The 14,536-nt window shown below is 45.4% G+C and overlaps 1 protein-coding gene across 5 annotated transcripts in view; it reads right to left on the minus strand.

Annotated features, from left to right (window-relative positions):
* The window catches only part of LOC138350724 (substance-K receptor-like), a 362,889-nt gene that overhangs the window by 76,635 nt on the left and 271,718 nt on the right, over window positions 1-14,536 (minus strand). For all 5 annotated transcript variants that reach the window (XM_069301930.1, XM_069301936.1, XM_069301943.1 and 2 more), the window contains one exon: window positions 2,238-2,368. In XM_069301930.1, coding sequence (XP_069158031.1) covers window positions 2,238-2,368 — 131 coding nt within the window. The remainder of the gene's footprint in view (window positions 1-2,237; window positions 2,369-14,536) is intronic.

Below are 14,536 nucleotides of genomic sequence, written 5' to 3' on the forward strand. Positions count from 1 at the left end.
AGGCTACCCTGAATATTATCCTAGGTTACCCTGAATATTATCCTAGGCTATCCTGAAATATTATCCAAGGCTACCCTGACTATTATTCTAACTCCTGGAATTCATCCAGTGATAAGCCATTTCCAGTTATCAGAGATACCTTCTTGTTATCCTAAAGCCCCCATGATTTTTTTCTCTCACAAGTGTTCTTTAAGATAAACCTTTATAAATTACTGCAATAATACAACAGGTGAGGCTGCCGTGTATCCTAGTGTCAGCTAGTGAGGTGTGAGCCACAGCAAGACTAGCAGACATTACCTAATAGGCTCTTGCTAGCGGTGCTAGTGAGAACGAGTGCTAGCATCACCAGGAGCGAGGTACAGTTTGCATAGATAGTTTGAATATTACTATTTGTATAATATTTGAGCTGTTCGTTGATATTATTAATATACAGTATTATTATTAACAGTATTCCCATTTGATTTGGGAGTCAATTGTTATTTGTTTGATAATTATTTTGTGAATTATCATCATGTGCGAGTTCTGGACAGTAGGATGTGTTATATATATTGTTCAATACAGAGGAGTTTGTTCGTAGGGAATTATTTTATTTGCAATTTTTTTATTATTAAATACATACATCTTTGTTTACAAAAACATTCCTGATATTATTTTACAGCTGTGGAGTATACTTGAAATATGATATCAATACAGAGGAAAGTTTCAAATTAATTGAAATTGATAAACGTGGTAGAGGTAAGTGGGTATTTGGAAAGTCACTTGAACACATTGTTTACAGCAAAGATTTAGAAACATATTTTCACACATTGTTCCCCGTCGTTGTGTATCAAATTACGTGTTCAGTGACAACCAGAATACAATATTGTGACTTATATGCCGAGCTCATACACAGTGAGGGTCCAGGTGGCGCGCGCGTCGCCTGCACACTTGCCAGGAGACTTGACGAGAGAGAAGCCATCTTGATCTGTGTCCCGAAGTTGGTCATTTCATCGTTTGGTATATGGATCATCCGAGCATTGACGGGTCCCAGACTTTGAAACCAACTTCATCTGTCCTTGTGGACACCACATCCGGTTGGATAAGTACCCATTGTCATATTTTATGGCATAATCTTGTGTTCTAGGGTGTTGAGATGATCAAAAAACACCAGTGTTTTCCCCTAATCAGTAAACTCCTCTTTCAATGTGTATTAGTGGAAGTATTTGTAGTCATATAGAAATTACATACTATTACTTTCACAGAGTGGAGTTAGCTACGAAGAAGATTATCCTTTCTGGTGAATCACGTGTTTGCCACGACAACACGCCCAGACAGGCTTAGACTGATTATGGAAGGCTGTCTGACACGTTCCACATTGACACCTTGACAGCTAAGACATTGTTTCTAATTATAATATTGTAGTTAGTGTACTAACTCTAAGATTAGAATTTATTTATGAAAATTATCATCAAATTATTTAACATTTATATGCCATAGGTAGTCCTAGCATTATTGGTTCTACCTCCCAGAAGATGTTCAGGGGAAATAATCAAAATATCATTTAGAAGTTTTTACAGTCTACTTCTCTAATATATTTTATATCAATTACTAGTTGTACCCATCAATACGTTGCTCCACCTGGTGGTGGAGCTGAAAGTCAAGCAGAAGGAGGTGAATGAAAAGGATGAATAAAGGAGTCCTTACCCTGAGCTCCCGACTTGTGGTAACACGAAGAATGAAGGTAAGTTAGAAGAACGAATGGAGGTGGAGCCTCTAGGGATGTACGTAAAGTGCATAATAGAAGATATTGGAAGAAAATGGAACCGCACTAGGCATGATTGAAGAGAACCAGGAACTGGAGATAACTGTTTTGGACAGGTGTCTAACCTGTCATAATACCTAAAAAGAATACCTGATCAACCAAGCTGTGATTCACATGTCAGGCTACGAGCAGCCACGTCCAACAGCCGGTTGACCAGTCCAGCAATGAGGAGGCCTGGTCGACGACCGGGCTGCGGGGACGCTAAGCCCCGAAAACACCTCAAGGTAACCTCAAAATAGGTAAGGTATGTCTCACAAATCTTTTCTCCTCCACACAACAAAGAGTCGAGGTTCATAGCAGCGGACAACACAACTGGGGAGAGTGGAGTTACTAAGTCCACTCTCTCCTCTCCACTGGTAATAGCATGAGTTGTTAAGCATATTAGTGAACAATACACAGGAGCTCAAGGCAAGACAATTAAAGCAGCTAAACTGACCTTGATGACTTCCCTCCAGGTGATTGTGATCCACGTCTCCTTCCTGTAGTTGTACTCGTACTCAGAGAAGTCCATATACTGCAAGTCGTTGTGGCAGGTCTTGTTGAAGATGGCAATGTTGCTCACATTAACTGCAGAAGAGAAAGAAAAAAAAACGGTTAATTTACTTCAATAGTATGAATATAAGTTATTCCTCTGCTACACTATACACAGGTATAGGCATTAAAATTACTCGTATACTAGAGCAAAACGATTCAGTATCCAGAAAGTGATGTTGAGTCACAATGATGCCAGCTCATGCCTCACCCTGATAATGCTCTCACAATGTTGGCTCCCATCCGGCACGGGCTATTCATGCCCGTGCCACCTCTTGGGTGGCTTAATCTTTATCAATTAATCTATGGAGTTGAATTAGTACCTCCATTGAGAGAGGCTGTTTGCTTTGAAGGGGACAGCAATGGGCTGATATTTGTTGTGGTTACGTCAGGAGAGGAGTCCGCCTGACGAAGGCCTCTCCACGCTTCTGCAGGAAATCACTACAAGATGCTAACGACTCCTCCAGTTACTGTACGTAAGCTAACTTTCCTTCAGTCTTACTATACCACTGTTTTTCCTTACTCCCTGTCTTGTTTCCTCTTCATATCTATTCTAATCTCACATATTCATACTTTGATTCATCTTTGCAACTCCTCCTCCTCCTTGCTCATCCTCACCATCTTGGCACACACTAACTTATATCCTACCACTCAAACGGGATCCTCCTACCTGCTGTACACTTCCCCCTCTAAAAATCGAACCCTGATACCTGCTGTACACTTCCATTTTTTCACTGAACGATCCTTTTGATCCTTATTTTTTTCATTTTTTCCCCAGACACTTTGCAACATTACATCATTACACTCTTTCATCAGTTTGCAACATTCATTATCATCATGCAACTTTCATCATGCAAGTCTAGGACCCGTACAACATTGCAATGTTGCACAGATTCACACGCATCGCTCTAGGGGTCCCCCCTACTAATCTTGTTCAGTGGCTTCCCCAAGACTTGCTGCGTTCTGCACTGTACACACCTGATAAATCATTCGCATAGGAGTTGTCAAAGTTATGGAGGTAGAAAGTGACAAGATACACTTTGTATCTCCTGGAGCCCGCAGGAGAGTCGGCGTTACTGAATGTGATGCCACCCACTTTACCTCGGAGTATGGCAGAGATGGGACCTGCCTTCATAGATGTAGGGTGAGGCGTGTCTAGGGCATATAAGGTCTATGAAGGTCAACAAAAACACGAGGACGATCACGTTTCATCCAGGCGTACCTCCTGTCACTGCTAACTTCAGGTGGAAATGCCAGCCTGGCATATTTATCCCGGGGGTGCTAGAGGAGCACTGTATGCTTCTATGGCCCAAAATGGATGTAATTTCAAATGAAATATGCTCACGAAAGTGACGTACTGTCCCGTTCTCGGTTTTGAGTCCTCCGGCTTACTCGGCTAGGTTAGAAGAGAAAACTATCAATTAACGGTTTTTCATAACTTTTGAAATCTTAGGAGAACTTCCTGCTCTCCTAACCTACCAGAGGACCCTTAACTTGCTGTTTTGACTCTTTGTTTCCAATGAACAACACAATTACTGGGGAGGCTCTCCTGTGCAACACAATCACTAGCGAGGCTCTCCTGTACCAGACAATCACTGGTGAGGCTCTATTGTACCACACAATCACTGGCGAGGCTCTATTGTACCACACAATCACTGGGGAGGCTCTCCTGTACCACACAATCACTGGTGAGGCTCTCCTGTACCACACAATCACTGGCGAGGCTCTCCTGTACCACACAATCACTGGCGAGGCTCTCCTGTACCACACAATCACTGACGAGGCTCTCCTGTACCACACAATCACTGGCGAGGCTCTCCTGTACCACACAATCACTGGCGAGGCTCTCCTGTACCACACAATCACTGGCGAGGCTCTCCTGTACCACACAATCACTGGCGAGGCTCTCCTGTACCACACAATCACTGGCGAGGCTCTCCTGTACCACACAATCACTGGCGAGGCTCTCCTGTACCACACAATCACTCATTATCTATTAACACTGGTGAGAGAGGCCGAGCATAACAAGTGGAAGTGGTGATGACCCCCAAGTGGTAGTGGTGATGACCCCCAAGTGTTAGTGGTGATGACCCCCAAGTGGTAGTGGTGATGACCCCAAGTGTTAGTGGTGATGACCCCCAAGTGGTAGTGGTGATGACCCCAAGTGTTAGTGGTGATGACCCCCAAGTGTTAGTGGTGATGACCCCCAAGTGGTAGTGGTGATGACCCCAAGTGTTAGTGGTGATGACCCCCAAGTGGTAGTGGTGATGACCCCAAGTGTTAGTGGTGATGACCTTTAACTGCACATATTGTCCTGTGGGCCTTCAGCTTGGTGTGGGGCTGAAGGCCTATCAACCTCTTGAGAATTATTAAGGCCACACATAATAATAATTATGACTCTAATGACGCAAGTTTCTCATTGTCTCTCACAAGAGATTCAAGTTTCTCATTGTCTCTCACAAGAGCTTCAAGTTTCTCATTGTCTCTCACAAGAGCTTCAAGTTTCTCATTGTCTCTCACAAGAGCTTCAAGTTTCTCATTGTCTCTCACAGGAGCTTCAAGTTTCTCATTGTCTCTCACAGGAGCTTCAAGTTTCTCATTGTCTCTCACAGGAGCTTCAAGTTTCTCATTGTCTCTCACAGGAGCTTCAAGTTTCTCATTGTCTCTCACAAGAGCTTCAAGTTTATCACTATGTCCCACTGGTGTTTATACTGTATCAGCTTTGACCTTTTTTCCTGTTCTTCTCAAAATATTTATGTACGATTTATTTAATAAAAATCATTTTATTAAATTGTAATTATTTGGACAAAATTACCTCGCTTCAGTTATTGGTTAAGTTGTATTTCAGGTTCTAAATAGCAATAAGATATAAGCCGAAGGGCGAAGACGGTATTATGGTATTAGAGGTCTTATTGGTAATGGTATACTAGACAGACAGACGGGCAGACAGATGGACGCCAACGGATCCTGTCAGTTCATGGACAGGATCTTTCGTATCGTCGTCCACCGGTCATAATCCCAATTGTTCCAACTTACGACATCGTGGGTAAAGTTGAGCTGCAGATATTATTGCTGTCTCTTATTGTAGCCTTCGCTGTTATGTGGCTCAAATCACAGCTGAAGTTCAATTTAATTTTTTAGATTCTGATGTGGTTTTATATCATGTTATTTTAGGTAATTGAGCGTGAACACGACCACAAAGTGAATACCTGTCATATCACCAGTCACTCAAGTATGCGGGGAAAATAAAATCACCTCTAGCATTATCTTCCAAACGCCGCTCCACAAATATCTCCTTTACTCCTCCATTGGGTAAATGGCCAGAGTTCCCTGGTCACTTTAACCTCAGGCGGGCCAGCTGGTGCCCAAATGTTATGACTAACGGAGCAAGGTGTGTGGCGAAGAATCAGCCGATGATGTAGAAGAGGTTTATGGAAGGCGGTTCAACACGATAAGAACAAGTTGCTGAGCTGGCCAGGCGAGGAGAGACTAGGAACAGGAGTAGAAAGATTGGCAAGCGGCTGAAGGGACGCGTGTGTCGACTTCGAATACGCTGTTAAACCACGCCCGTTCGATAACTTGGCTCAGGAGAAGGCATTGTGTTGGCAGGCCAGCCCGTCCTCCTAATAGAACGTCGCAATTTGACGTATACTTTACCTGAGGCCAAAAATCGTCGTACTAGAAAGTGGTAGCGGCTCGCGAAATTGACATACTGTCCCATTTTCTGTTTTGGGTCCTCTGGTAGGTTAGGGCCCTGTTACGAATTAGGGGCCTGATTCACGAAGGCACTTACGCAAACACTTACGAAGCTGTACATCTTTTCTCAATCTTTGGCGGCTTTGTTTCCGATTATTAAACAGTTAATGAGCTCCGAAGCACCAGGCGGCTGTTTATAACAATAACAACAGTTGAATGGGAAGTTTTCATGCTTGTAAACTGTTTAATAAATGTAACCAAAACATTATGTCGCCACCTTGACACAAACATCACCACCCTCACCTTGACACAGACATCACCTCCCCTTACCTTGACACAGACATCACCTCCCCTCACCTTGACACAGACATCACCACCCTCACCTTGACACAGACATCACCTCCCCTCACCTTGACACAGACATCACCTCCCTCACCTAGACACAGACATCACCTCCCTCACCTTGACACAGACATCACCACCCTCACCTTGACACAGACATCACCTCCCTCACCTTGACACAGACATCACCTCCCCTCACCTTGACACAGACATCACCACCCTCACCTTGACACAGACATCACCACCCTCACCTTGACACAGACATCACCACCCTCATCTATCCTCAGAGACCAGGACTCAATCACTCCCAGGAACACCACCTGGGTCCTCACTCCTCATATTTGAACGTCGATCAATTATTTTGGACAACGTGTGCTGAACACTTGGGCTAATTGTCAAAATTAAGTCCTTTCACTGTCAAATGTCCTTCTCCCTCTTCCATCTGTACTGACGTGAATATTTAACTATTTATGTCTAGGTTGTGTGTTGTAGTTCTTGGTAGTTTGACCTCAGCCTCCCAAGCTGCCACAACGGACATAAAGTGGTGTATTAAAACACCGAATCTTACCTAACCTAACCAAGCGACCCACATATAGAAAACGTGAATGTTTGCGAGCCGCTACGATTTATAGTAGATCATATTTTGTCCGTCGGATATTTTGATATCAAAATGTTATTTATTATTTGAGGGGGACTGGTTGTGGCACGATGAGCTTAGCACCAGTAAGTTTAGGCCAAAATAATAAAATAACATTAACCTAAACATAACTAATACTAACTACTACAATTAGTTAGTATTACAGTCCTCTTACAAATTACGTCGCTTTTCGCTAGTATGCGCTACGGCCAAATATCGACGAAATTAAATATGGAAATTTATTTTCAAATTTAATTTTGGATTTTTTTCCCCAAAACAGCAAGTCAAGGGTCCTCTGGTAGGTTAGGAGGGCTGGAAGTTCTAAGTTTCAAAACGTTGTGAAAACCGTTAATTGAACGTTTCCTCTCCAGACATAACAGCCTAAGCCAGAGGACCCGAAACAGAAAACGGGACCGTACGTCACTTTCGTGAATCCTTTTCATGCTGCTTTCCTATTTTGGGCAGATTTATTTGTGTTTTGTACCCTGTATTATGTTTAAGGTCCTCATTTTTACCGTACCTAACGACCTGGAATTTATCACTGTTAAACATCATGTTATTTTCTGTTGCCCAGTCAAAAACTTTATTAATATTTGCTTAAAGTTTGCAATCATGCAATCATTGGTAATGGGTAGAAATAATAAATAATTAAAAATGGAATGAAATATGCATTCATTGAAAATTGGATTAAATGTGCACTCATTGAAAACGGACTGATCGAAGCTTATTGGGTGGATTAAAACCAGCTTGTTGACATCATTGGAAATTCGGGATGTCGGAAGCCGTTCCCTGCCTGGGTCACTGATAAAAGAGCTTGTGCTATGACCGTCCCTAATCAAGGACATTAAAACGGTCTGTGCCTAGAACTGTCCCAATAGTGAGGAAAAACTAAAGTGACTGGACAAATATGTAACTGGAGCAAACTTTTGGGATAAACCGTCTTTGGAAAAGAGTAAGAACCGGGCCTCATTCACGCGAAATTTTAGTATGACTATGCCTGTCCGCTGATGTAATCCACGGAACATTTTTCTATGCCCTTGACAGTCTAAGGAAAAAATCTGAAATGGAAGGTCGTAGGCATACTATCCACTACTATCACCCCCACCAAACACGCTCTCCCTGCCTCACCATGCTCCCTCACCCCTCCCACACCAAGCACACTCGCCATGCCTTACCATGCACCCCTCGCCCGTCCCACACCAAGCACACACTCTCCCCACCCCCACCCCCCACCCCCACCAAGCACCCTCTCCCCACCTCCACTAAGAAGCACCAGCCCACTCACACCCCAACAACAATACTCTCTGGGGTGTACCAATGAAGGTCAGCTGGGCCTTGTATTTCATCTTTAACTAGACCCTTGGGAGGGTCAGACCTTGGCCGTGTGTGTCATCTTGAGCGCTCACCGCCGCCTCCCTCAACCCTCACCACGCCTGGCCAGATGTCTTTATGCTTGTAACTCTCACAACCTTTCTCAGCGTCTCTCTCAGGCCCACGTGTAGCCACGATGAGGAGAACCTTTCTCAGCGTCTCTCATTTCTATATCAAATTTATTATTATTATTATTATTAAGTATTTCTCTATTCTTTTCAGAGTTAAAGTTTATGGAATCTATGAGTAGTCTCCTTTTCTCCTCTGTGTTTCCTCCCACACTGTGTGTTCACTCCCACACTGTGTGTTCCCTCCCACACTGTGTGTTCCCTCCCACACTGTGTGTTCCCTCCCACACTGTGTGTTCCCTCCCACACTGTGTGTTCCCTCCCACACTGTGTGTTCCCTCCCACACTGTGTGTTTCCTCCCACACTGTGTGTTCACTCCCACACTGTGTGTTCCCTCCCACACTGTGTGTTCCCTCCCACACTGTGTGTTCCCTCCCACACTGTGTGTTCCCTCCCACACTGTGTGTTCCCTCCCACACTGTGTGTTCCCTCCCACACTGTGTGTTCCCTCCCACACTGTGTGTTCCCTCCCACACTGTGTGTTCCCTCCCACACTGTGTGTTCACTCCCACACTGTGTGTTCTCTCCCACACTGTGTGTTCCCTCCCACACTGTGTTCCCTCCCACACTGTGTTCCCTCCCACACTGTGTGTTCCCTCCCACACTGTGTGTTCCCTCCCACACTGTGTGTTCCCTCCCACACTGTGTGTTCCCTCCCACACTGTGTGTTCCCTCCCACACTGTGTGTTCACTCCCACACTGTGTGTTCTCTCCCACACTGTGTGTTCCCTCCCACACTGTGTTCCCTCCCACACTGTGTTCCCTCCCACACTGTGTTCCCTCCCACACTGTGTTCCCTCCCACACTAAGTGCTTCTCCGTCAACACAAACCCTTAACCACAGCTTGAGCCATTGTTCACGGGATTCCAATTCAGATGGAAACACACGCTCATCCCCTATGTTGTCAACACCTGTATCACAACTGTTACAGTTGTTGGCCTTTGGACAAAGCCAACATCCTCGCCAGGCATTTTGAACACACTAGCATGCCGGCCTAATACCATCCAGATTGCCAAGCCTTCGCTGAGGCAACACATATTGACTTTGCCTCAGAAGGACCTTCAATCGAATTTAATAATAAATAATAATCAATTAACTTGGAAGTATCTTTTGCAGGCTCCCTATTGTGGTTGGTGCCACGTGTTCAACCATCTTGTTCAGCGCCGCTTGACTAACTTGCTGGACAAAAGCCCTCAGTTAGTTTTTACTAGTTTTAATCATTTTTCTAATTAGGTAAAGCTGCTTTCCTTGAGTTTTATTTTCTGAAGCATTATGACATATTACTCCACGTGACATTATTACATGGTCAATGATGGGGTGTTTCAGGAAGTGTTCTTTCAGTCTCAAACGGTACTTGACCGGGACCCATCCTTCATCCCTAATTGTTGTTATAGATTCAGCTACTCGGAACAAGTTCCAAGTAGCACGGGCTATGGTGAGCCCGTGACTCACTTGGCACAGGAGCGGCGCAAGTAGAACGGGCAATGGTGAGCCCGTAGTGGACATGTCCTTAACATCTCCTCACTCCTACCTCGGCAAATATCGTTTCCACGCACTGAGAGGCAGACATTGGGATTGATCCTTTTGCCTGACAATACATTATTCATTCTATGCACTGTCTCCAACCTTTGCCCCAGGAAAACTTACGCTACTATTTCATGCATCCCCGGAGCAAACGGCCATATCCATGTAACATGTTTCCAAATCCCCAATAACCAATATTCTACAACCTATTTTGTTGTGATTAACAGCTTTCCGGCATACAGGGCTCCCGCTTAAGTTCTACTTTGGCAAAGTTAATAGGCCAAGGTGGCCCATAATATCAGATTGGACGACCTCCTACTGCAGTACCAGGTGTTCCCAGCTCGCCTCCGAGTCCACGCAACTTTTGCCATCACTTTCAACCGTCAGCCCGTCAGGTCAAAGTCAGCGCTGCTGCGCCGCTAACAATTCTAGGCCTCCTCGTCGCCTACCCTTAACATAGGGAGGCATGACGACCCTCCAGCGGGACCTGGCGAGGCGTCAGACGCCATCCGACACTCACCCCGTGCTGACCGACGCCACCCGACACTCACCCCGTGCTGACCGACGCCACCCGACACTCACCCCGTGCTGACCGACGCCACCCGACACTCACCCCCGTGCTGACCGACGCCACCCGACACTCACCCCGTGCTGACCGACGCCACCCGACACTCACCCCGTGCTGACCGACGCCACCCGACACTCACCCCGTGATGACCGACGCCACCCGACACTCACCCCGTGATGACCGACGCCACCCGACACTCACCCCGTGCTGACCGACGCCACCCGACACTCACCCCGTGCTGACCGACGCCACTCGACACTCACCCCGTGATGACCGACGCCACCCGACACTCACCCCGTGCTGACCGACGCCACCCGACACTCACCCCCGTGCTGACCGACGCCACCCGACACTCACCCCGTGCTGACCGACGCCACCCGACACTCACCCCGTGATGACCGACGCCACCCGACACTCACCCCGTGATGACCGACGCCACCCGACACTCTCCCCGTGCTGACCGACGCCACCCGACACTCACCCCGTGATGACCGACGCCACCCGACACTCACCCCGTGCTGACCGACGCCACCCGATACTCACCCCGTGCTGACCGACGCCACCCGACACTCACCCCGTGCTGACCGACGCCACCCGATACTCACCCCGTGCTGACCGACGCCACCCGACACTCACCCCGTGCTGACCGACGCCACCCGATACTCACCCCGTGCTGACCGACGCCACCCGATACTCACCCCGTGCTGACCGACGCCACCCGACACTCACCCCGTGCTGACCGACGCCACCCGACACTCACCCCGTGATGACCGACGCCACCCGACACTCACCCCGTGCTGACCGACGCCACCCGACACTCACCCCGTGCTGACCGAGGCTCAAGACTTGACTAATACATGGGTGATCTTTCTCAAGGAGAGAGAAATATGACCTGGGTGACGAATATCAAGCAGGCTGTAACCGTATATATTCACACACATATATGTCGGTACATCTCTTCCGCTGTCCGGTCGACGGTTTCATAAACCCCTCATCTGTCCGCTCCATTACTGTCATGCTCGCATCATCTTTCTGCCTCAGTTAAGGGTGTTTACCCAATGACAGAAAATCTAAACATAAGTTGTACTCCGACATCGTTACAATACAATCAGAATGAATGTAACAAATTCTGAAGTATGTGTTGACAACATGAATATTTTAGTGCTGCCTTGTTAGCTGAAAACGTGAATCAATTTAAAGTCAACTTGTTTAATAACTATTGTTTCAAGTTTAGACATTACTCTAAACTCATCAAAATATTGTACTAGTTAAGAATACCAAGATATTTCGCATCATATGTATTGTACTGTAATCAATTGCATTATTAATTATTATATATTAGTTAGAATAACATTTCTATATCTTAGACACGAGATAAAATACTTTAAAAAATTAAATACGTTTTGCACGAATCTTTTGTAGCTTAAAATTATAATTGTGTGTGAGTTACATCTTTCAGGTGTTGGTTAGAGAACGGGAGTTTAACCAACACAACTATTTCCTTAGATAAATTTATATATATATATATATATATATATATATATATATATATATATATATATATATATATATATATTTATATATATATATATTGGTACCAGTCTGTCTCTTTAACATATCTCGTTGAAAACGACAGAAAGTTTTAGGTTTATGATTCTGGCACGAATCTCTTCGATATTCCTTATGTTTTTCTTCACTGAAGCAGGAATAAAACTTAACTCTCCAAAAGTTCATTTTTACTTAATATTTGGGTCTGACGCCTCGTGATGCGTTTCGTAAGGTCTCTCCTTACATTCTCAAAGACAAATTCTTCTGTCTAGCACCTGATTATATCCCCTAATGATGAGGTGGTTGTTGACATGGATGTCACTAGCCACCTCGTCTGGTGGTTAGTGACCCCGTATGAGGCCTCGTTTGGTGGTTAGTGACCCCGTGTGTGAGGCCTCGTCTGGCGGCTACTCTTCCCCAACATTGCGTACTCTATAACTGTACCAATTAATCGTCATTAACATATAGCGTTCCTGTCTCCTCCAGCGTGGTGAGGTCCGGTGCCCTCAGCTCTCCTCATAGCTCAGGCCTCTTACGTCTGGAGGCAGCCATCTTGAACTATTCTTAGTTTTGTTTAAAGCTCATTCAAGTGAGCGCGTCGGTTCGTGAAGGCAATCCAGTCAGTCGTTGGGCAGTTGACACGCGGCGCTGCCCAGTTCCTGCTAATGAGTTCCTTTGGCGCAGGAATTAGTCTCCCGGATATTTTAAACTGATGTAAAAGTCTCGTCGTACCTGTTCATAACCTCAGAATACGATATTTGCCGTAGTTAATATCTGTACATATTTTAATGACGTATTTTCTGGAGTTTGTAGAATATCAACCCCCAATGAGTACGGATTATTTCTCACTAGTTGTCCCGTCATTAGTAAACATTGAGAGGCGGGAAGCAATTTGCTGCCGTCTCAGATTGGTGACTCGACAGATGTCTCTACGCTGCTTCCTCTGTGCGCAGTGACCCTTTGTTTCCTTCCTGTCAGGTACTCCCTCCGCCCCACTTAGTATTCCTCTCGGTGTTCCAGCTTGAGTAACTACTTAAGCAATTACGTTTTTGTAGAGTGCGGAAAGCTTGCTGGCAATCAAGGAAGATGCCGCCTTCTGAACTCTCTCTTTCTAAAGTAATGTTAGTCAGCAGGTTCTTAAAACTTTAAAATGATGTCTTACAACTTGGTAAGAAAATAAATATCCTAAATACCACTTTAGTTTTTAAGTTAAATGTTCCATAAGACTAGAGCAGTTCACTCTCTCAAGTAACTGTGTCTTGTAGTTATGTGTCCTCACTTACAGTTACTCTCTCTCCTCCTCCTCACAGTTATGTGAGGGTATATGTGTCCTCACTCTCTCAAGTAACTGTGTTTCCAGTTATGTGTCCTCAAAAGGAATATCTTGAGATGCACTGTCCTTCAGAGGGATGAAGTGTGATGTCCTGAGCAACGGTGCCCTAGAGTCATGTCCTAAATCACTGTGCCCCTCAGTCCTGTCCCCTCCGGTTTGGTCAAACATAACTATGCTTCCTATAATGAATAATATAACTCAAATCCTTGACAATAACGCCCACCTAATGAGATCCTTGACCGAGGTTTTAATACTCTGATATACTCTAAAAGGGACATATTTTAGTGACATCCTTCATTTGGCCCTCCTGTAGAGGAAGTCCTCTATCTCTCTCTTTAATATACTCACACACATATATACATGTGTGTATATGTTGTATATATCGAACTTGAAATGTCTTCTACAAAGATGTTCGTTATACATATACCTTATGAAGGTCTACATGCTAAAGTCTGAATACTTTATATATATTACAGTTCAGAATATTAAAGTCTGAATCTATGCTGCGAGAACTTGAAGAACACGTCTATTAGATATAAGGTGATTTCCTCTAATAGAGACGAGGGAAGTGCCCCTCATCTCTCTTCTTCAGCATCCTCTCCACCAGCCTCTCCACCATCCTCTCCACCATCCTCTCCACCAGCCTCTCCACCATCCTCTCCACCATCCTCTCCAACATCCTCTCCAACATCCTCTCCACCATCCTCTCCACCATCCTCTCCAACATCCTCTCCAACATCCTCTCCACCATCCTCTCCACCATCCTCTCCAACATCCTCTCCAACATCCTCTCCACCATCCTCTCCACCATCCTCTCCAACATCCTCTCCACCATCCTCTCCAACATCCTCTCCACCATCCTCTCCAACATCCTCTCCAACATCCTCTCCACCAGCCTCTCCAACATCCTCTCCACCATCCTCTCCACCATCCTCTCCACCATCCTCTCCACCAGCCTCTCCACCATCCTCTCCAACATCCTCTCCACCATCCTCTCCACCATCCTCTCCAACATCCTCTCCACCATCCTCTCCAACATCCTCTCCAACATCCTCT

This window comes from Procambarus clarkii, chromosome 5 (genome assembly GCF_040958095.1).
Source record: "Procambarus clarkii isolate CNS0578487 chromosome 5, FALCON_Pclarkii_2.0, whole genome shotgun sequence".
Classification (NCBI taxonomy): domain Eukaryota; kingdom Metazoa; phylum Arthropoda; class Malacostraca; order Decapoda; family Cambaridae; genus Procambarus; species Procambarus clarkii.